Source organism: Trichosurus vulpecula, chromosome 1, assembly GCF_011100635.1.
Source record: "Trichosurus vulpecula isolate mTriVul1 chromosome 1, mTriVul1.pri, whole genome shotgun sequence".
Classification (NCBI taxonomy): domain Eukaryota; kingdom Metazoa; phylum Chordata; class Mammalia; order Diprotodontia; family Phalangeridae; genus Trichosurus; species Trichosurus vulpecula.
The window spans coordinates 438057135-438082464 of NC_050573.1; the positions used below are offsets into that span (position 1 = coordinate 438057135).

Sequence of the window (25330 nt, forward strand, 5' to 3'; positions counted from 1 at the left end):
CAAACAATAAACTGATGCTAATACAATAGATCCTGGGCAAGGCTAGGGTGGGGGGTGGGAGGTATTCTTCATCTAAATGTAGCTAGTAATTAGGAGCTAGAAAATACCATAAAGTTTAAAAGAAACATTTCCATTCCTGTAATGCTAAATTAAGATACAAACATTTGAACTGGTTAATACCAAGGCCTAGAATATAATTTAAATTTGTCTTTTGAAATATATCTTCACTTTATTCTGTTTATAGTTTCAAGATTTTAAATTACATTCTGTCCTAACTCAATGTATTGTATTAAATCCTAAAAGGTAAGTTTGTACAACAAATTTTTTTAAAAAAACCCAACATTTTAGTTAACCATATTTATTTGACTTCTGGAGTGCTCAAACTACATTCAATCAACAGATGACTTCTAAAAAATTTTACTAAACAAAAGGGGGAAATAGGTGAGTATACAAGTATCATAACAATTCTGATACAGAGGAACAAAAAATGCTAAAGTCAATGGATTCTGCAAATGAACAATAGTAATAATTTTTGATTTTTAACTAATGAAAGTGTACAAATTGGTGTTGATGCTAACATTCTAAGAGAGAAGCAGAGCAATAAATAGATTAAAAACTGCACAAATCACAAAGGTACAGCTTTATAGAAACAAAAAATATTTAAAGAAAACTTTTAAAAAATACAAACATCGTTCAACATGGATTAGGAAATGTTAACTAGGAGAAACATTTTCCTAATAAATTAGTTGTGGAAATCCAAACTCATTTTTTAGGTAACACGCACAAACTGAAAATACTGTTTGTCTTAAAGTGTCACCCAAAGTAAAGGGTACCAAGAACATCCTTTCAAATTATATTTTTGCAAAAAATCTTTAGATAAGGAAGTGAAGAATCCAGCAATACACAGCAGGCATTTATTCTCTCTGTCAGCACATAAAACAGCCCTCAGCAGTGATGCCAGAGGAGGAGAGGGAAGAACAAGGGCAGAGGACATAAATGAAACAAAAACAACAGAAAAATAAATACTGATACAGAAGTGTCAATTGAATAAAAAAAGTAAACAAACCTAGTTTAAATTTTAGACAGGACATCTGTGTTTAATACTTAAAAGTAGATTCAGTACAGATGAGTCCATACTGTACTGTTTTTTGAGTCCAATATAAAACAAAAATGTATCTGCTCAATGTTTTTAAATACTTCCTTAAAATACTGTGTATAATTAGATTCTAAGTGGGTCTGATATGTTACTTCTTGTTTCAAAAGATTATAAAATTATATATAAATTTTAAAACTTCAAATGTGGAATTCTCTGTACAGTCAGACCTCCTGTGTAATTCCTGTCTTTAACATTTTAATATATTCTTTAAAACTATACAGAACAAACATCCAGTAAACAGTATTTTATTTTATGACACTCTGTTAATACAATAAATATACAAAACTTTCAAACTACTCAAAACATGCAACATCAGAGGGACAGATGAGAAGGGCAATTATATAGAACCAAGACAGTCACCATGACAGCAAAGCATTATTAGTCATTTACAAAATATACAAACATCCCTTAGATAAATAATCCAAATCCTAAATTACAGACCACTAAGCAATGACTTCCAGTGTTCAAACTTTACTTTGAAATAAATTAGCCACAATTTATTACTAGAAAACAAAAATCAAATGGGTGCATACTGTTGTAAAATTGCTCTGTGACTGGAGTACCTGGAAATTTTAGGGTAAAGTATAAAACATTTTAACAAACAGCCTCTGCTTTCAAAGTGAACACGTGAATATTTCCTATTACTGACCAGAGAAAAGTAATTTCTTTAAGAAGTTATGATTTAAATCCCCTTTCACTCCGGGTATGGACATTACGCCATTATTTTAATGCAAATTGGATCTTTAAAAAACAGATACTATTGTTGACACAAATTCTTGCAACAAGAATATCCAAACAAATCTATTCCAAAACACTTCCCCCACCCTCCCTCCACAAAAGAAGGACCCCTGGATTTTATGAATCCTTTTACACTTAGTAGCGATAATTTTTAACATCCCCCTTTAGGGGATGTAAAAAATATTTCCATTCTGAAGGAAACGATAATTAATAATCTCCTTTTTAAATTTTAAATGTCCTCCCCCAAACAAATTTTTACCTGTGATTTAAGGAAACACCAAAATAGATTTGGAACACGAGTTGGTGACCAAGAATGAATGCTCTTGTGACATTTAGTAGTCAATGTTTTAACCAATGTAAAGTTGTTACAATAAAATAAATCATTAAATATTCTGGTATCTCTCAGCAGCAGGAAGAACCAAACTGAAAGATTTCAATTGCAGTGCTTACTTAATAAGTTCTGCAGCAGTTATTACTGAAGAAAATTATTTATGGAAAAACAGCTTTAAACTTTAAAATAGGAGCTAGATTTTCCTAAAGTTAATGTAGAAATGTATTCCAAGCATACAAATTTGTCATAGTCCCAGCTAAGTTCAACAGAAAATCCTTTGACTTGATCCACATTACTTGGTCAAATTATTTCTACAGTGATTCTTAAGATTAGTCAGGTTGCTAAGCATATCCAGCATTTTATTTAACTTCATAATATAGAAAGGGTGAGGGGGAATCTTTTTCAAGTATCTACTCATTGGTGTTGATCTGAATTTTTAAAAAATAAGGCTTTGCATTATACTCAAACATCATACTCTCTACATGTAAACCTCCTTAAAATCAGGTTAATCTATGCTGTTCTCTATAAATGTATTATTTCTCCTTAAAAACTGCTCAATGACGTCCATGACTTTTTAAAAATATGACTTGGGAAGGTATGAAGCCAAATGCATTGTATCATGAAACTTCTATGCAGCAAGGAGGCAAGTGAGTAGTATAACCTACACAATGAACACACTTAGCTTTATTTTCAGTTCCTTTCTCAGTATACGCTGAATATTTAAATGTTTTAATTTTACTACTTACTTCCATTTGGAAGTAGTGTTGCTATTTGCAGAATTTAAACAATTCACTTGATTTGTCTCAAACCCCAAAGACTGAAGTGCAATAAAAGGAATTCAAGTATGTGTGAAGCATCAGCTTAAAAAATCATTAGAAGTGACAATAACAGAATAAAAATAAGTTAAAACACTGTATATTTATATTTGGGGACAAAGGGCAACCTGACTTGTAAAGGTAAGAAAGTTAATACCAATGTTAAAATTACAATTTTCACTGTTAAAACACAAATTACACACGCAAACAAACCAAATTTTCACTCCAAGGAAGGGTAGAAAAGCCTAACCACAAGAATATGTCAAGAAATAAGAAAGCATCTTTTCTTTAACAGCATTTTCTCTAAGACACGAATACTGAAATTTTCTTTTTAAAAAAAAGAGCAAGTATGATCATTTAATTCTACTCCATCAGTTATCTTTTAACTCAACTGTACGCTGCATTGCATATTCTACTGTTAGAATATCTGAGCCCCCAAATCAACTTTTATTTATGAGTATAATCTATTTAAAACATTTCTATGATTGCAAAAACATTCCACCAAATCCTGTAATCATAAATGGTACAGATGAATTCTGAACCAAAACACTAACTGATTAAATTTAAGTAACTCAACAGTGTTCATGCAAGCTTACAAGTTGATATCAAAAGAACTAGTGCCCTAAAAATAAAATAAAAATAAAATGAAATTTACATCAGCTTTTAATGAATGCACAGGCCCATCATCAATTTCTAAAGCTTCCACACCAGCAAGCTAAACTGAAATTCCTAAACTCTCAGCCTACCCTATTTCTTTTTGTACAAACAGGGAGACAGGAATGAAGAATCAATGTACTTGCTCCTAAATGTCCCTCGTATCTAATAAAAGATTCTCAAAAGAATTACTGCAGCTAAAGCCTAAATGTATTTTTAAATTATAATGAAGTACCATATTAATTTCAGTGTTCCATCACTGAAACAAGTCATTGAAACATTCATCCCCCAGAAAATATGGAGAATATTTATTTAGCATACGGTATAATCTTTTTCTTTGTGAGGAGCACTGAAATAGTATTCAAGAAAAAAATGTTAAGGATTTAAACAAAGAACTTTTCCTGGTTTTTGCCCATGCACAGGTGAACAGGAAACATACATGCTGTGGATAGTGTGTATTTCGAACATAAAAATCTTCATAGAATAATACAGTAACTTGAGAAAAAGTACAGTCAAAAGGTAACAGTGCGTTGTTTGGAGATTTCTCTACATCTGGTTACCCTTGAACGCATTTTGGGCTGCACTTGTTGCTGCTGTTGAAGCTGCGTTTGCGGCTGCTGTCTGTACGGTTTTATTAGACATCACACCTGTTGCAAACTCTTGTTGGGCCTTCTCAAAACTAGCACCTGTCGTACGGTATAGTCCATGCACCTACGGAGGCAAAAGAGACAGAAGATGGGAAAAACAGCAAAGTCTCAAATGTTCTGGTCAGCTACAGACATACAAAAATTTTAGGCAGCTCAGAGAGAAGAATCTCAAAAGTGCTTAGAAAGACTGTATTAAGGTTGGGTTTATTATCAGTTATATTCTACTGATTAAAAAGACTTCAACCTATGAAGGAACAAATGGTCAAGAAGCTCAAGGGACATAATGAAAAAAATCAATGGAAGGAGGTCTAGCAGCACCAAATCTCAAACTGTACTACAAACAGTAATCATTAAAATGATTCTGAGACTGTTCCAAAAGAGACTGATCAGTTTAACAGATTAGATTAACAATATGCAGAAACAAATAAATACATTAGCATAATGTTTGAGAAATCCAAAGACTCCATTTACTGGCAAGGAAGGACTCATTATTGGACAGAAACTGTTGGGAAAACCGGAAAGCAGTCTGGGAGGAATGAGGCATGAGCCAATATCTCAAACCACATACCAAACCTGAGCTCCAAATCAATACATCTTAAAAATAAATAGTAAAATCGTAAACTAGAAAAGTATGGAATTGCCTTTCAGATCTACAGATAGGGGAAGAATTCATTAGAAAACATGGGGGGAAAGAGAATCACAAAAGAAAAAATGGACAATTTTGATTACATAAAACTGAAAAGTTTTTTTTTTAATTTTATCATTTTTATTTAATATTTTAGTTTTCAACATTGATTCTCACAAGATTTTGAGTTACAAATTTTCTCCCCATTTCTACCCTCCCCCCCCATTCCAAGATGGCATATATTCCGATTGCCTTGTTGCCCAGTCAGTCCTCCCTTCTTTCACTCCACTCCCCCCCAGCCTCTTTCCCCTTACTTTCTTGTAGGGCAGGATAGATTTCTATGCCCCACTGCCTGTGTATCTTATTTCCTAGTTGCATGCAAAACTTTTTTTGTTTGTTTGTTTTTGAACATGTTTTTAAAACTTCGAGTTCCAAATTCTCTCCCCTCTTCCCTCCTCACCCATCCTCCCTAAGAAGGCACGCAATTCAACGTAGGCCACATGTGTATCATTATGTAAAACACTTCCACAATGCTCATGTTGTGAAAGGCCACCTATGTTTCCCTCCCTCCTATCCAGTCCCCCTTTATTCAATTTTCTCCCTTGACCCTGTCCCTTTTCAAAGGTGTTTGCTTTTGATTACCTGCTCCCCCTACCTGCCCTCCCTTCTATCACCACCCCTTTTTTATCCCCTTCCTCTTACTTTCCTGTGGAGTAAGATACCCAATTGAGTGTGTAAGTTATTCCGTACTCAAGTTGGATCTGATGAGAGCTAGATTCACTCATTCCCCCTCACTTGCCCCCTTTTCCCTTCCAATAGAACTGCTTTTTCTTGCCACTTTTATGTGACATAATTCACCCCATTCTATCTCTCCCTTTCTCCCTCTCTCAATATATTCCTCTCTCACCCCTTAATTTCATTTTATTTTTTAGATATCATCCCTTCATATTCAACTCATCCTGTGCCCTCTGTCTAATATTCCCTTCAACTCCCCTAATACTGAGAAAGGTCTCCTGAATTACACACATCATCTTTCCATGTAGGAATGTAAACATAACAGTTCAACTTTAGTAAGTCCCTTATGAATTCTCTTTCTTGTTGACCTTTTCATGCTTCTCTTGATTCTTGTGTTTGAAAGTCAAATTTTCTATTCAGCTCTGATCTTTTCATTGAGAGAGCTTGAAAGTCCTCTATTTTATGGAAAGTCCATATTTTGCCCTGAAGCATTATACTCAGTTTTGCTGGGTTGGTGATTCTTGGTTTTAATCCTAGCTCCTTTGACCTCTGGACTATCATATTCCAAGCCCTTTGATCCCTTAATGTAGAAGCTGCTAGATCTTGCGTTATCCTGATTGCTTCCACAATATTCAAATTGTTTTTTTCTGGTTGCTTGCAGTATTTTCTCCTTGACTTGGAAACTCTGGAATTTGGCGACAATATTCCTAGAAGTTTTCTTTTTGGGATCTTTTACAAAAGGTGATCAGTGGATTCTTTTGATTTCTATTTTACCCTCTGGTTCTACAATATCAGGGCAGTTATACTTGATAATTTCTTGAAAGATAATATCTAGGCTCTTTCTTTGATCATGCCTTTCAGGTAGTCCAATAATTTTTAAATTCTCTCTCCTGGATCTATTTTCCAGGTCAGTGGTTTTTCCAATGACATAGTTCACATTGTCTTCCATTTTTTCATTCCTTTGGTTCTGTTTTATAATATCTTGATTTCTCATCAAGTCACTAGCTTCCACTTGCTCCAATCTAATTTTTAAGGTGGTATTTTCTTCAGTGGTCTTTTGGACCTCCTTTTCCATTTGGCTACTTCTGCCTTTCAAGGCATTCTTCTCCTCATTGGCTTTTTGGAGCTCTTTTGCCATTTGGGTTAGTCTGTTCTTTAAGGTATTATTTTCTTCAGTATTTTTTTGGGTCTCCTTTAGCAAGTCATTGACTTGTTTTTCATGGTTTTCTTGCATCACTCTCATTTCTCTTCCCAATTTTTTCTCTACTTCTCTTACTTGCTTTTTCCAAATCCTTTTTGAGCTCTTCTATGGCCTGAGACCAATTCATATTTTTCTCGTAGGCTTTTGATGTAGGCTCTTTGACTTTGTTGACTTCTTCTGAGTTTGAGTCTCCAGTCGAGTCTGAGTTCGTTTTTGCTCCCTGTTCATGTTCCCAGACAACTAATTGACACTTGAGCTTTTTGTCACAGAATATGACTGCTTGTAAATTAGAGAGCACTTTGTCCCAAGCTTTAGGTCCAAGCACTGCTGTTTTCAGAGCTACTTCTACTCCACTGTCACCCCAGGCTCAGTCACCGCAGTGCTCCTCCTCCCCCAAGAACTACCAAAGAGGATTGCAATACAGATCCAAGCAGGGCACAGCAAGAGAATCTGCCTTTGTGCCCACAGAGTGCTCCTTGCACTCCCGCTCTGATCTGCTGCTAGAATTCTCCCACTGTGTGAGCCAGGGACTCGGGAAGCAGCCTCAGGAGTTTCCCGCTGCTACCACTGCCACCGCTGCACCACCTCCGCCACCCCCAGGGCTGGTGATCAGACCACTCTGAACTCGATTCCGCAGTTTCCCCCAACCTGCTCTTTGGCGTTTGTGGGTTGAGAAGTCTGGTAACTGCCACAGCTCACTGTTTCATGGCCCCAAGGTGTGTTCCGGCTGGCTTATTCTGGGTCTGGTCTGTCCCAGCACAGTCCACACTAGGCTGCCCACCCCTCTCAGCACCATGCGAGAGACCCTTCCCAGCAACCACCCAGGCTCTCCTGGGCTGGAGACCTGTTTCCCTCTGCTATTTCGTGGGTTCTGCAGCTCTAGAATTTGTTCAGAGCCATTTTTCCCAGCTGTTTGGAGGGATTTGGGGGAGAGCTCAAGTAAGTCCCTGCTTTCCAGGCGCCATCTAAAAGTTTTTTGCATAAATAAAACTAATGTAGCTAAAATTAGAAAGACTTGAAGAACTCCGATCAACAAAAGTGACCAGTTGGGATTCCATAGGACTGATTATGAAGAATATTATCCACTTCCTGATGAGGTGATGGATTAAATGTCTTCTGATTCATGAACAAATTGGGATGATGGACTAAATAAATATGCAGAATGAGACATGCTTTTGAACATGAACATCATGGGAATTTATTTTGCTTGACTATGCATACTAATTACAAGGATTTTTTTCTTTTATTCTTCTAAATTACATATGGGGTAGGAGGAAAGGAAAATAAACTGTCAAATGAAAAAAATGTTATATGTTGAAATAAAACATTGGTTAAAATGCACATTAAGAAAATATTAAACTATCAGTAACCACCTGAAAATTGTCTAAAACCAATCATCATCATTGAAGTGCAAAGTGAAAGACCCTTGAGGTATCAACTCATATCCATCATACTAGAAAAGATAAGAAAACTCACTGATGAAAACGCTGTGCAAAGACAATGGATCTGTAAAATGGTCTAACTGTTCTGGAAAATAATCTAGAATTATGCAACGAAAATTACTAAGCTGTTCAAACTCTTTGGCCCAGAGATTCCACTACTGTGACTACATCCCAGGAAGATCATTAAAGTGTTCACAGCATCATTATTTGTGATAAAATGTTGCTATAAAATATATACCAAATGACTGGGGAAAAGGGATGAACCAATTATGGAATTAGATGTAATTTAAGGAATGATAAATATGATAAATTCAGAGAACCATAGACATAAAATGAAGAAAGCAAAGCCAAATTATAATGATTAAAACAACACAAAGTCAAAAAGAGGTAAAAAAAATTGATGGAAAAATATAGCAATCAAAATGAGTTCCATGATATCAAACTAAGGGAAAACAACAAACTTCAGTTAATAACTAATAATCTGTGACTGTATTTTAAAAGGTTCTTGTGGATATTTGACAGTATGTCAAAACAAAATGTTAATAATTTAAGGTATAGAACGATGAAAAAATTACTCTGAGTTGTCAATTTTTTAAGGCAGTACAAAAAGTGAGTCTCTACCTATAAGTGATTTTCAAGCCTATCCCCAGCTTTCTAACATTCCAAAGTGTTCCCAACTTTCTCTAAGTCTATCACATAATCTTTAAATCTTCACTATACCTCAATTTAATTTAAAAAATAAATATAGCTCATGTGGCACTTTTGGCTTATGACAGAAAAGGATTCAATAACAAAATGCAATTCCCAAAGGGACATAGGTTCCTTGACAGACTAGTAACTTAATGATGAGCCTGACCCCTGGTGGATACAACTAATGGCTAACAACATATAGATCTTAAGGGACTGAAAAATAGCCAGTTTTGCAGTGTGGAATAAAAGGTAAGAAAGAAAACTGATAAACACACAGTAGCTATTTGCAATTAATTTCACAATTCCATCTGACTCCGTACGTCTATAATTCAGTCTAAAATTGAATTCCTATTTCCTCTGAAACCTGCTCCCTTTGCATCTGTGCCAATGTCACTTCCATTCTAAGTCTGCAGTAGGCTTTCTTCCTTGGTTCTTCTCATAATCAGTTCATCATCAGGTTCTGCTGATGCTCTTTCAGCAATAACTTTGACATTTATCCCCTCTTTTCTGTCTTATTTCCATCATCTTGATTCAGACCATCATTCCCTCCTGCCTGTTACAATAGCTTTGAAATGACCACCTTGCCTCTAGTCTCTCTCCACTTTAATTCATCCCAGATGCAACTTCCAAAACTTATTCTTTTATTGCATAAGAATGATTATGGACCAGACAAACTACATCTCAGAGTACTGAAAGAACATACAGATGTGAATTCTAAGCCACTTTGGCAACTTTTGAAAAAAATCACGTAGCATATGAGAGGTGCCATAGGACTGGAGATGGCCTAATGTTCTAATTTTATTTACTTTTTTTTGGAGGAGGAAAGGCAGGGCAATTAGGGTTAAGTGACTTGCCCAAGGTCACACGGCTAGTAAGTGTGTCAAGTGTCTGAGGCTCAGGTCCTCCTGATTCCAGGGCTGATGTTCTACTCACTGCGTGACCTAGCTGCCCCCAAATATTCTAATTTTTAAAAAACAAAAGTGGGATTCACCAAACTATTGGCTAAGACATGTAACTTCAGTCCTTAGTAAAAATTCTAGAACAAGTTATGGAAGGGAAGAGTTTGTGAACACTTAGAAAGGAAAACGATCATTGACATGAGCCATCACAAGTTCAAAACTATGTCATATCACATTAAATTCATTTCTTCTTTAATTACTATTAATTATAAGAGGAGTAACAATAGTAGGTAGCTGATAGTTGTATGACTCTTTACATACAAGAAGAAAAGAACCTTACACAGAAGAAATACCTCATTTGATCCTCAAAACAACCTTGTGGTGTAAATAAAGCTATTATTTCTATTTTATGCATAAGGAATCAGGGTCAGAGAGGTTATGTGACTTGCCCACGGTCACACAGTTAATAGGGTCAGAGGGAAAATTCAAGCCCCAGTCTCTCAGTCCAGAGGGTGTTTTTCTCTTGGCCATGCTGTCTCTTGCAGAGAAAGGCACTAAGATGCCTCAAAGGCAGACAACACATCCGACCAATGTTTTCATGGTAACTGGACAAGGCAGGATCACAGTTTCTGCTTTCAAGCACTTGGACAGCTGTCATGGAGTAGAAAAACTTCAGACTTATTTTAATTGGCCCAGGGGGCAAAACTAGGGTCAACAGGTAAAAAGGGATGCATGTATCAGATTAATATAAGGAAAAACTTCCTAACCAGAGCCATCCAAAAGGTTAATACATTTTGGGGGGAAAGAATGAGTTTCCCTTCACTAGGGGGAAACTGAACAACCATTTGTCATGGAAGTTATAGGCAGAATTTCCTTTCGGGTAGAGGTCATATCTCATTCAACCTCGAAAGTCCCTTTCAGTACTCTTTGGAGGCAGTGTGACACAGTAGATAAAAGTGAAGAACTTAGGAATCAGGAGGCCTGCTTTTGAATCTCATCTCAGAAAATTACTAGCTATGACATGATCATGGGCAAGTTACAACCTCTCTGAGTCTTTGTTCCCTGACAGAAAAAGGGGGATGACACTGGTACCACATCTCATAGGGCTGCTTTGAGGAAAGTACTTTGGCAAAACTTAAAGTGTTCTTAAATGGTCAGAGTTACAATTCCAACTCTGAAATCCTATGATGATTATCTATGCTAACATATGTACTTTATTGACTTGAGATCATTTCTAAACCATGAGGCAGCAATCACCAAAAACAGAGGAAGGCTTCATGAAAGAACAGAATTTGAATTCGACAAATGGGGGTGGGAGGAGAAAAGGCTAAAGAAGAAGTCATGGCAGGAACAAATTTATGGAGATAGAAAATGAAATTTTTCAACTTCTTTGTTAAAAGGAATAATAGCCATATATCAAAGTGGCTTTGCTAATATTTGTTCATTGTCCCAGCATGTTTCAGATACAAAAGATAACATGTGGCTCAATTTAAGAAACCCCAATGTATAAAATGCCAAAGTAAGAAAAAAAAGTCAGCTGGTAGTTTTTTACCTTATAATAATCTTTTACCTTACAAATGAATGTATAATAAATTTCCCATAAATAACAAGTTACTATCATGCTATATTTATTTACAAATAACCTCTTCAATATACAAAATAATTCAAAAGGCGCATAATTTCTTCCAAATAATTTAGACCAGAGATGGACAACATATAGCAATGATGCCACATTACCATCACACTAAATGTGTTTTTGTTTATTTCTGATAGTTTATTAGGAATGGTTGTGGCATAAATCCTACTTGAGGCAACATTTAAAATAAATTAATAAAAAAGATAACCTCACACACAAATTAGCACAAAATCAAGTACAAAAATATGATTACAGGAAAGTATGTGTTTTAGAAAATACAGGAGAATGTGTGACCTCAGGCATATCACTTAACCTTTCTGATCTCATATTCCTTAGCTACAAAATAAGAGGCTTGAATGAGGTGGCTTCTAAGGTCCCTTCCAGGTGTACATGCATTACACTACCTGCCACCATTTGGCAGTACAAAATGCTTGGGAGCATCACTTGCCTTAAGGAGGGGGCAGGGGGCAGGGCTAGTACTAGAGCAGAACAAAAGAGCATCTCTCTTTCCTTCTACCTGAACAGAAAGGAAGATGTAATAAAATGTGACTCTGTGGGCTCTAGTACTTCCCTAGAAAACAGAGGTCAGCCCAGTACATCAAGCTAGACTCGATGTTTAATGAGATGTGTGGAGGAGGGGCTGTGACATTGCTCAATGTGGTTCCCACTAAGTTAAATACAAAAAGTGAAAAAATAGTTCAATATAAAAATTATATTTAGTTATATTTTAGTTATAGGAATCATCTTACCTTTTTAAACATTACTAGAGAGATGACTGCAGATGCTGTGAAAAGTGCTGCTATGATCATCATCATGATTCCAACAGGAATACTTTTGTTGAGGCCAGTTAAAGATGAAATCCAACCACTGAGTTGTACCAAAAAAGACAAGGGAAACGGACACTGAAGTTAATACAAGTGAATACTTCAATACAGGTTGAATGCCTCACTTTTCCAAAACCATGGGTCATTTAGGGTCTCTCTAAAATACATCTGAACTCCTTAATACACATCATCCCATACACGTGCTATGTATGCTTTGTATCTAAATGTTAACAATTATTATACCAAATGTATTTTTCTAAGATACTCTATGCCTAGATACTTCAAAAGATATGTACTTGCAACACAGATTTCACTAAAGCGAGAATTTTCTCCACTGATACAAACCACAACCTCTGTATGCCTTCGCCTATTTGTGTCAAACTCAAATAGAAATGGGGGCCACTAAACCATACGAAAGGATCCCTGCTGGTCACATACTGACTTCGTTTTAAAATGTAATGTTATCTATGTATTATTGCATTTTTATTCATTGTGTTAAATATTTCTTAATTACATTTTAGTTTGCGTCATAGGAATGTTGTAGGCTGCAGTTCCCACTGGCAGAGTGTTATATACACACTGCCTTAGTAGACTGTTTTTCATGAACTGCTATGGCCAAAAACTTCCTCAAATGGTAGACAACATTTTGGTAACAAGCCACTCTAGACAAACACACAGAGTTCCTCATTGAGCCCAAACTCAAAAGCTTCATGAGAAATATGAGAAAAAGCACCTCCAAAAGTCAGCGCCTTCATGAACAGGCCATACCACTGGCACTGCCTTTGAAAACCCGGGTCACTTCCACACCAACATGAGGCACTGGAGTAGGATTTGAATGGCACAAGACAGTGTTTTAATGTGAGGGAAGGTGTTTCTGTTACATCAAAATAATGAGAAATCTCTGGGTTGTTAAGGATTTTCTAACAGTACATTTAGCCAAGAATTACTTTATGGTTAGATGTATTCAAAATTTCCTTTTTCTTCAATAACAAGTAACTAGGTTCTACTTAGAATGAAATTTTTAAAAAAGATATAAGGAGTTTCCATAACAGCTGATAAAAGACAACTTCATGTACACAGCAGAAAACAAAAGAAAATTTACACAGAAGCAAAGAAAAGATGGACAGCTCAGAACACAACATGTAGTATTACAGAGGCTTCCTTGAAATGGAAATTTATTGTATAACTTGAATCCTCTCTTACTTTCTGCTGTGCACATGGCAATGCTTTTTTTTCTTTTATTTTCTATATAAGTTTTAGTATTTATGTTTCTTTTGCTAATTGTGTTTTTAAGTTTAAAATAAATTAATAAAAAAGATAACTTCACATATAACTTAGCACAAATTCAAGTACAAAAATATGGTTGCAGGAAAGTATATGTTTTAGAAAATACAGGAGAATATTTTCAAGGTAATAGTACTTGCTGCCATGAGGAAAAAAAACCATCACTATGAATCTTGCCACAGAAAGGGCTACTGAAGGATTATATGAGCCAAATGGCAAGGTCGATTTCATTCACTTAACCAACATTTATTGAACACCTAGTCATGTAAGTTCTGCTAACTTCCTGGTACCAGAAATTCCTATCTTTGACAACCAGAGGCACAGGATTTTCTAACAACTGTTAGTGCAAAATATAACAATTGAGATTAAAAACTGTACTACGAAGTCAGTTGCTATTTTGGGGGGGGGGGGCGGGGAAGACAATCAATGACTTAATATATGATACCATTACACCAGCAGCATTATTATTAGGTGCCCCCTAGAAAGCAAAATAATTCACATCCATGACAAATGCTAAGAAGAGAATTTCTGCATTTTTAGTTAATACTGCAATTTCGTATTTGGCAATCAGATAAAAAGCATTTCTCTTATGATTATGACATTACTGACACTTGCATGGTGTATTCAATTCTCAATTGGGCATATTAATGAAGGGGCACTGATAATTTTTTAAAAATTACTTTACTGTAGACTGCATAAGTTTTAATAAATGAAAGATTACTCTAAATCTGATCCTGCAAATTATAAAGTTATGTAGTGTCCTCATCCTGACCCCTGCTCAATCCTCTCTATAATTATCTGCTGTATTCTAAAGAGAGCCTTTCACACTAATTTAGAAAGAGAAGCCTAAGCAGAGGCCCCCTTCTTCCTGCTTCAGTCTGCCTCCCACGCCACCCCCCCCCACCCGGGGCAGTGAACAGTTCTACTTCAAGGTGCTCAGATTTCCCTCTCCAAAGTCACCCTAAGTCTTAGCCATGCTAACTCTCCCCCGCCTACTGAATCCCTCGTGCATCTCTATACTATCACTATCCTCCTTTTGCCAAACCTTGGCCTAGGTTACTCCTACCATTCACCTCCTCCATCACTACCCAGGAGCTACTGAATGAAGGTAAAAGAAGCCTCATGTGCTGACTGGATACATAACAAATTCTTGTTAGTCAATATCAACTGGGGTCTGTCCTAATACAGTCCTACTTGATTCCCTCTTCCCACCCTCTTCTTCCCTCAAGCCCTCCACCCTCACCCTCTCAGCTGAGGACCTTCACTCTTACTTTAAGGGAAACACTGAGGCTGTTCAACGTAAGCCCCATCTTCTCCCACTCTCCTTCATCTCCAAACCCCCACTACCATCGTGCACTCTTTCCTCTCCCCCATGGCTCTCCTTCTTGCCCAGGCTCACCTCCTCTATTTGTGTATTTGATCACATTCCTCCCATTTTCTCCAACAGATTATCATCCTCCCCATTAATCATCACCCTTTTCTCTCTTGAATCTTAAACCTCTCCCTATCAACTAGTTTATTACCTATTGCCTTCAAACATTCTTGTGTCCCCAAGCCTCAAAAAACCTTCGCTAGATGCTACCACCCCCTCAAGCTATTGTCCTAGGTCTCTTTTCCCTTTCTCAAACTAATTTGAAAGTACTGTCTACACTCACTTGCCTCCACCTCCCTCTTCCCTCATTCACCCCCCTCCAATCCTTTTTAATTCTAGCATCTAAGTTAATCATTCTACTGATATTACTCTCCTCAAAGTAACCAGTGATCTTTCTTAAAAAACAGATTTTTCTTGATAGCTTTTGGGAAATCATCCCGATTTCCCCCTACATTCCTTTCTCTGCTCCCTTTTAGGAACCATCCCTTAGAATATAGAATTGAAAAAGAAAAAGAGAAAACAAAATTCAGCACAACTGATCAATAAATAGAAGAAAAAATAAGCCATTATATACAACGTTCCACACTCATGGGCTTCCCACCCCATTCCCTTGCAAAACAAATTGGTTTATGGTTGTTGTTTTTTCCATTTACATTACTGTAGTCATTGTGGTCACTGTGTATATAGTTTTCCTGGCTTTATTTACTTCATTTTGCATAAGTTCATATATCTTTTCGTGCTTCTATTTTTTTTCCTCTTCATCATTTCTCCTATCACAGTAATGTTCCATTACATTTATATACCACCCTTCATTTAGCCATTCTCCAATAAATGTACATATGCTTTGTTACCAGTTTTTTGCTACCAGAAAAAGTAATATAATAATTTTGGCAGACATGGTGCCTTTTTGTCAATGCCCTCCTTGGGGTATACGCTCAAGAGTGGAATCTTTTGGTCAATGGGTATGGGTACTTAACTTTACTTGCATTATTCCAAATTACTTTCCGGAATGGTTGTGCCAAATCACAATTCTACCAACAATGCCTTCATGTGCCTGTCTTTCCATACCCTCTCCAGCAATGACTATTCCATGATTCAGGTCACCATTCCATATCTGGTGCAAAAGATCACTAAGAGGTAGGTTTAACCAGAAAGTAATTTTACTAAAAATATATTCGAATACTCCCAATACCCACACTTAGGAGCAGATCCCAAGGCAAAAAAAAAAAAACTATTCAATTAGATAAAAACAAATAAAACAAAAGCTGCCAATAAGGAGGTTCCTCCAGATCTGAGGATCTGCCAGACAAAAACCTAAAAATTGCTATTATACTCTTTTATAACAAAAGCATGCATGAGTGGGTCCCAAATCAATCTAACCCCAAGCTCCCCCAGGTTTACATCACAACTTCCTTGCTTACAACAGTCCTGGGGAGGTGTGGAGGTTAGGGATTAACCTATGCTTACTCAATACCACCATCCTGGCCCACAACATTCGTCTTTTGTCATCTTTGCCAATTTGCTGGATATGAGGTATTAGGGTCGTTTTGATTTTAATTTTTCTTAATATTAGTAACTTGGAGTACTCTTTCAAGTGGTCAGCAAGTCAATAAACAAATATGAAGCACTTACTGTGTGCTAGGAGTCTTAATGCTAGGGGTATAAAAAGAGGAAAAAACCAGTCCCTCCCCTCAAGGAATGCGTGGTCTTACAAAGGAGAACCAAGCAAATATACTATTTAGTAATAGAGTGCAATTCCTTTTTTAGGAACTATTTGTTCATATCCTTTGATCACTTAGATAACAACAATCTCTTCTTACTTGTCAAATCTAATGACCTTTTCTCACTCCTAATACTTCTCAATCCATCTGCTGCAGTGCCCACTGCTGACCGCCCTCCTTTCTAGGCTGCTCCTTGTCTTCTCAGCCTTTTGTGGTGCTACTCTTCCCTGATGCGCCTCCTACGTGCCTGCCTGCTCCTTTTCAGCTTCCTTTGCTGGCACATCATATTCACTAAGGTTCTGTCCTGAGCCCTTTTCTCTTATCCCTCTTACACTCTCACTCTCAGTAACCTCTTTAATCCCCATGGGTTACCTAACACGACTAAGCAGATGACTCCAAGATCTACAGCCCCAGCCCAGTTTCTCCTCTAAGCTTCAATCCCACATCACCACTTGCCTATACCCCAGTGACATCCTAAGTTCCAAATATATAAAACTGAACTCATCGTTTTTCTCCCCTAAACTCTCCCCTTTTCCAAACTTCCCTATTTCTGCCCAAGGCCTCACAATCCTCCCAGACTCTCAAGTTCATCACTTCAGCAATATCACTGACTCATCCCTCTCCCTCACTCATATATCCAATCGGTTGTTAATCTTTGCCATTTCTACCTTCACAATATCTCTTATATCCCACTTCTTTCCACCCACACAGCTATACAACCTGTGTCCAGGTCTTCATTACCTCTCACTTAGATTACTACAATAGCCTCTTAATTGGTCTTCCTGCCCCAAGACTTCCCAATCCAGTCCATTTTACACACTGCTGCCAAAATAAATTTTCCTGAAGTGCTAATATGATTGTAAGACAACCCTTTAAAATACTTGATAGCTGTCTTCAAGTATTTTAAAGGGCTGTCATATGGAAGAGGCTTTAGACTTGTTTTTCTGTTGTAATTGAGTCATTTCAGTCATGTCTGATTCCTTGTGACCCCATTTGGGGTTTCCTTGGCAAAGATACTGGAGGGGTTTGCCATTTCCTTCTCCAGCTCATTTTACAGATGAGGAAACTGAGGCAAACAAGATAAAATGGCTTGTTAAGGGTCACACAGCTAGGAAGTGTCTGAGGCTGGATTAGAATTCATGAAGATGAGTCTTCCTGACTCTAGGCTGAGGACACTATCCACCGCACCACCTAGCTGCCCTTTTGACTTCTTTTGCTTGGCCCCAGAACAACAGTGGATAGAAGTTACAGAAAAGCAGAATCACACAAGTTCAACTTTGAAAAGACCCTCAAAAACAATCTATTTGGGCGCAGAAGACTCTCCTTCACTAGAAATCCTTAAACAATGGCTAGGTGATCACTTGGGGTTTAGAGGAGATTCTTATTCAGCTACAGGTTAGAATAGATGGTGGCTAGTGGATCCTTTTCAACTCTGTGATAACATCTTTCCCATGGCAGTAATAACTTTTCTAGCATGAAGTTTAGAGAGCAGGTGTAGACAATCTGGATACCAGCAATGTGTTAATTCTCTAGGAATCTACACTTACATAAGAGAAGATGTAATCACTGACTCCCCAAGTCATCTCAATTGGCATAAAGAGGACAGCTGGGCACACAGAGGAGAAATGTTCAAATCATTTATCAAAAGTTGGAAGTGATAGGGCCCTGGTCTATCTAAGCTAAGTGCTGTTGTAATCTTATTGAATACCTTTTCTATGTTATGACTAAATAAATCTCCTTTTATCAACTGTTGAATAATGAAATGAGTGTCTCATTCCAACACCAAACACCAAACTAACAAGGTAAAGGCCTGAAGCAGGCCCACCCATCATCCCCTCCTCCTGACACATCCTGGCTATGTGTCCTTGGGGAAGTCATTTAACCTCTAACTGGTCAGCAGTGTCAAAGTCAAACAGAAAGGAAGACCACTAAACCCTATATAAGGATTCCTGGGGGCCACATACTTGCCAATTATATTTTAATATGGTTTAGCAGCACTTGGGACTCAGACTTGGGAGTGGGGAAGAAAGGGGACGTGTCTGACACCTCTGCTCTAGGTGACAAGAAGATGGTGACTGGCACTGTGGAAGGAATTTCCTCATCCCAGAGTTCCCTAGACCAGTGAATTCACAAGTCCAGTGACTATGCCCTAAGAAACACAGGGTGAAGTGATCAAAAAGATTATGATCCTATGACTGTATCACAAAACACTGAGAAACAGTGGAGGATATAAGAAACTGCAGACAGCTCGATGTGTGGCCACGCTAAGGAAAGGCAGAAGAAACAACAATAAATCAATGTGAGATGGCAGAGAGCTCTATTGGCATGTGCATGTGTGGCACCTCGAGTTCAGGCTCCACCACCTCGTCATCCTCACGGGACCAGCAGGTGCCATGTTATCTCAAAAGATGAAGTAGAGAAGAAAAGGCAGAATAGGCCAAGTACACAGAAAATAAATTAATGCTAGAGGCTTGCTTTATAGATTTAAAATTTTATTACAACTTGAAGAAAACAAATTGGTCTTCAGACTTCATGTTCAATCTATTTTTAAAATAAGAGCATGAATATAATCTTCAAAACAGTGATTCAGCCCAAATGTAATCTTTCAACAATATTCTGCTAAACTAAGTTAAAAAAAGAAGTTAAGAGGATGAAAAATCATTTGTACTTTTATATTATACTACGGAATTCTTTATCTTTATATCTCTTAAATCTAAAATATTGTTAACCTATTAAAATATGCTAAGACCATGAAAACTAACAAAAATAAAGTTAAATAACTTACCAATTGCCCCAGCTCTGAAATCCAGCAGCCTGAAGTACATGTACAGCAAACTGACAAATGTACACGAAGAAGAATACAAAGAATCTGAAGGAACTATCACTCCTGAAGGAAAAGAAAAAAACATTTTTTTCTTCAATATATTTGACCCTCATTACAGTATAACATTAAAACCAACAGGAGCAAACAAGTACCTCAGACACGAGCAGCCACTTAAATACCGATCATTGGTGGGTAGGAGGTGGGAGGCATAAATATGCAGTTGAGGAAAACTGGCAAAAAGCATTTTTTAACTTTTTGAGATCACACCAATTTATTAAGTTTTTTAGTGAATACACATATAAATTGATGTTTATCTTTTGGTACCTTCCCCCCTTAAGAACATAGTGACCTGTGACAAATAGCTTATTCACAAGAACTGTAACAACAAAGAAATATATCCATGGGCTCTATGATTCCACATTTTCAGAAAATTACTCTCTAACAGAAACCAGGAAGATCTGACATCCACATTTAAAAAGGGTTTATTTAAAGTAGTGTAAATTTAAATGGCATTGTCTAAACTTTCAACATCAGCAATGGAGTTTTCACGTTAGTTTGACAAACTTTTACTCAATATTTTTTACATGTAAGTACTGTGAGGACAACAATGAAAATGGCATTCCTGACATCAAGGAGTTTCCAATCTGGTAGAGGTGAAGAACCAAGTATATAAATAACTATCATACACTTTAGAATACAACTCATGAACCACAAACATAAGGGAAATTTAAGAGTAAATACATAGAAGGTACAGAGAAGAATAAAATACAAAAGAGATTAAATACACAGGACAGGCCAAACAAAATAAGAGATTTGAAAAAGAAGAAATAACATTTGAGGGAATCAGAAACGGTAAGACCTGAGCTAGGTCCTGAAGAAGCTTTTCACAGGAGGTATGGGGAGATGTCTACTCTAGGCATGAGAAACAGAGAGGGCAAAGAGTCAGAGACCTCTGAAGGCTAGAAATGAAGGCTGGATCCAAAATGTGAATGCTTTATTTGGCCTCTCCGCTCAGGTTAAAGCAAATATCTGGGGTTCAGGAATTCCAGAAAATTGATACTCAGGAAAATTATATAATCACAAGCTTAACTGTCATGTAGCACAGCAAGCAGACAAAGAACATATGCCCACACTATATAGCAATATAAACAAAAGTTTGTCTTCACGAGCAAGAAGGTCACTCCAGCCAGAGGGAGAGGGAGACACGTTAGAGCAGAAACATGCTCAAAGCTGGGGTTCAGGTGACAAGGTTGCATACCCTAAGAATGGACTTAGTTAAGAACAGGTAATTGGTGCCAGAGGTAGGAGGGGACATTCCTAATCAGACCTAGATGTAGCAGAAAAATTTGGGAGGGGGGGTCATCTAACAATACCAATGAGACTCGAGTACAGGAAGTTTCTTTATCTGGACCGCAAACTGGTGGGAAGATCTAATATTAACTAAGGCAGAAGAAGAATGGCTTATTAAGGGCTCTGTATTAAGCTACAAGCCATATACACCTGACACAAGAAGTTAACAGTGGAAAAGAACAAAGAATTATTTGTTTTGCCCATGTATTTCTATGAGCATCTGGACCATTTAGCCTAAGTGACTCACACTGGAGTCCTATCATCATAAATATAATATCAAACAATAATTATAACATCAACAACTGTCTGTTTACAACTGTCATAGTGAATGACCTCAACTGCCAGGTTGCCTTTGCATTTTATTCAGAATATAACAGAAGATCTAATGAAGTTCTGGAATAGGGAAGTGACCTATTCATACAATTAGGAAGATTATTTTTGGTAGAAGTGTGAATGATGGTTTGGAGGATGAAGGAAGATGAGCAAGCCAGTTATAAGGAAACCTATTATAAGAAACTTAGCATGATACCATGATGTGACATCTAGGTGGATACCTCTAAAAAGCAGCTAAAATTTACAACTAGAGCTCATAGCGGGAGGGGGGGGGGCGTAGATAGAGAGAGGGAGACAGACAGAAAAAGGCTGTCAATATAGGTTTGCAAGTCTTCTAAACAGAAGCTATACATTTGGAACTATGCCCAAAGGGCTATAAAATTGTGCCTACCCTCTGACTCAGTAATATCATCATCAGGTCTGTATACAAGGCGGGGTGGTGGGGGGGAGCCAAGGAAAAGTACCTATATGTAAAAAATACTTATAGCAACTCTTTTGTGGTGGCAAGGAATTATGAGTGAAAGAGATGCTCATCAATTGGAGAATGGCTGAACAAGCTGTGTTGTAAGTTGTGATGGAATACTATAGTGCTGTAAGAAACGATAAGCAGGATGCTTCCAAAAAACCTGAAAAAGCTTACATGAACTGAAGCAAAGTGAAGTAAGCAAAACCACGAAAACACTGTACACAGTAATGGCAATACTGCGCAGTGCTCGACTGTGAATGACCGAGCCATTCTCAGCAATACAAAAATCCAAGACAATTCAGAAGGATCTATGATGAAAATGCTTCTCTAGAGAAAGAACTGGTGGAATCTGAACGCAGGTTGAAGCATACTGTTGTTTTTTTACTTTATTTTTCTTCACTTTTTTGTCTATGTTTTCTTTCACAACACGACTAATATGGAAATGTTGCATGACTGTACATGTATAACCTATCAAATTGCTTACCTTTGCAATAAGGGAAGGACGGGAGAATTTGGAATTCAAAACTGTTAAAAAATGAAGATTATAATTATTTTTACATGCTATTGGGGAAAAATATTAAAAAATGAAAAATAATAGAAGTTATTCAATTCAGGAGATGAATGAGATTGGGGGAAAATATCGAGAGAAAAGAAAGCATCAAGGAACTAAACCTTGGAGGGGGTGGGCGAGGGGGGGTCTTCCACATTTAGAGGAATGAGGAGAAAGAAGCAGAAAAGAAGACCAAGAAGAAAGAGACCGGGCAAGAGAGATCAGGAACAGTGCCATGGAAGCCAAGGGAGAAAAAATTATAAAGATCATCTTCAAATGTTGCAGGAAGGTCAAAGGGAATAAGAACTGAGAAAAGAGTATTGGATTTGGCAGTTAAGAGTTCTCTACTGACTTTCAGAGAGCAATTAAGCATGGTAGGGATATATGCAACATTGCAGGGGTTTTAAGAGTCAGTGGTGCAGGAAAGGAAGACAACACACACGGACACAGATTAGCAGTAAACGAAAGGGATCAATCTATAAACACTTACTAAGCACCTGCTAGACTATAGGAATAAAAGACCAAAATGAAATGGTCCTTGCCCTCAAGGAATTTATGATCTATCAAGAAAGACAAGTAATCAACAAGCTCTCACAATTAACAATTAAAAATTAACAATTAAGCTCTCACTTTGTGCCAAGCATTGTGATAAATACACGTAGTAAGCCCCTAATAACTTACAAAAATATCCCCACATATAAATAAGTATATACAAAATAAACAGAAAGTAATTTGAGGGGAGAGATTCCAGCAGCTGAGAATACACAAAGATTTCATGTAGGATAATGGTTTATAGAAGTAGCAAGGTCAGAGTAGGTTTTGTTTTGTTTTTAAAATAAGATAAAGAGAGCTGAACATGTTTGTAGATGCAGGGGAATGTGAATGAAGATGAGAGAGAAAGAAAGAGGATAACCAAAACAACATTCCAGAATATATACAAGTAATGGGATGAAGGGGACAGGCAGATGTGTTCACTTTGGAAAGGAGTGGACTGTCTTATTCACTGGGATTGAGGGTAATAGAGGATTTAAAATATGGAAGAAGCTAGAGATGAGGGAGTTCACACCTGATACCTTTAATCTTTGTGGTAAAAATAGGATGCAAAAGTCCTCTGATGAAAAAGGGTAGGTATGCATTGGGAACGTAAGGTTTGCAACTGCAGCCTACGGGGTCAAATACCAACTCCTTAGTCCAGTATATTCATAATCTGTCTCCTAATTTACCTTTCATATTACTATACTTGTTCTCTTATGTTCTAGCCATATTGTATTTTCCCACCTCCATGCTGTTCCCCACATCTGGAATACATTTCTTTCTCATCTAAAAACCTGCTCAAATCCTTTTCTTCCTTCAAAACCCAGCTCAGACACTCACCAGCTCCCTGAAACCTTTCTGAACCTCTAAGCTCAAAGTGACCACTTCTTTGTCTCTGTTGCATTCTACTCCATTTTATGCTATATTTTTACATGTAGTTTACCCCAGTGGTGCCAAACTCAAATAGAAACAGGGATTACTAAACCATACAAAAGGAACTCTGTGGGCCACATACTGACTTCGAACCACATACAATATCATCTATATCGTATTTTGATTTATTTTTGCTAAATATTTCCTAACTACATTTTAATTTTGTTCTGGCCACACCGTGGGGCCTAGTGTTTGACACCTCTAGCGTACACCATTCCTCCTATTAGACTGGAAGATGCTCTGAGGATAGAGACAGTGTTGATTTTCCTCTTTATATCCTCTACACCTAGTATAGTGCCTTAGTTATGTTTGTGTGTTCAAAAATATTTGTTGAATTGAAATGTAATAAACCAATTACTTGTGTGAATTAATGTTTTATCAGTAATAAAAGTTCAGAGACAGGGAATTCCTTGCTCTCAAACATTAAAAACAATGTCCACCCTCAGACTCTCAAGGTATAAAGTAAATCTCACTAGCTCACAGAAATTCACTCCACCATATTATATGACAGAACACACATTAAAGGCATGCTTTTGCTATATGTACTGGAGCACCAAGAATACTGTGGTGTGGTGCTTGGAGTAGCAGGTCTAGTGTCAGAAAGAACCCAGTTCAATCTAATTCAGCCTCAGACACTCACTACTGTGTGACCCTGGACAAACCGCTTAACCTCTGTTTGCCTCAGTTTTCTTATTTATACAATGGAGACACTAACAGCATCCACCTCCAAAGGGGGTTTTGAGGATCAAATGAGATAATTATGAAGCACTTAGCACATATTAAGTGTTATATTAATGCTAACTATTATTAATGAAAATCTTTCTTCTTTTCTCAGCTGTCAGGAGTCCTAAAAACTGTACAGTTCTTCATAGGTGCCTTCTGATTTTGCTGTCCCTTCATTAACACTGGTGCTCTCTGAATGCCTTCAGCCCTAAAGTGGAAGGACTTTGAAGGTCTCTTAAAAGTACAATAAAACCCTGTTTTTAAAAAGTAGTGATAAAGTTCTTTTTGCAGGTCAAACAATCTCAGGGCACAAGGTTAGGTTTTTGTTTTATTTTTTTTCCCAATCATGGCATCAAAACCCCATAAAGTTAGCATGATTATTTCTTAGTATCAATATTAAAACATTTTGCCAGCATCTACATTAATTGAAGCATAATCAAATAAAACGTTGTTTATAGTCTATTTCTTCAGCACTCTTGACAAAGCTGACAAAGTTGACAAAAAACCTCTACTCTATTTCAACCACTGCCCAGTAGAGTCAGTCACACCCTAGATTTCGATCATTAGACATTGCTTCACCTTCAAGATTTGGAATTTTCAGCACAAGATCACAGACTTAGAGTTGGGAGGGACTTTAAAGGTCTCCAGTGCAATCACCTCATTTTACAGACAAGGAAGCAGAGATTAAGTGACTTGCCCAGGGTCCTCTAGCCCAGCATTCTCTCCACTGGATCACCTAGCACCTTGTCTGACCAGAAACTTCTTTCCTTTTCTTCTGCTCCCTCACTCGCTGAAACTTCTCTTATTCCTCATCACAACCTGTGGTCCTTTCAACTAGTCCTTTTCT

At 37.2% G+C, this 25330-nt stretch overlaps 1 protein-coding gene across 2 annotated transcripts in view; it reads right to left on the reverse strand.

Moving 5' to 3' along the window:
* Positions 1-342: 342 nt before the first annotated feature.
* SCAMP1 (secretory carrier membrane protein 1) overlaps positions 343-25330 on the reverse strand; it is a 90692-nt gene continuing 65704 nt past the window's right edge. For both annotated transcript variants that reach the window (XM_036764652.1, XM_036764661.1), the window contains 3 exons: positions 19556-19657; positions 12319-12436; positions 343-4405 (listed from right to left, as the gene is read on the reverse strand). In XM_036764652.1, the coding sequence (XP_036620547.1) occupies positions 4241-4405; positions 12319-12436; positions 19556-19657 (385 nt within the window). In that variant the 3' untranslated portion in view covers positions 343-4240. The remainder of the gene's footprint in view (positions 4406-12318; positions 12437-19555; positions 19658-25330) is intronic.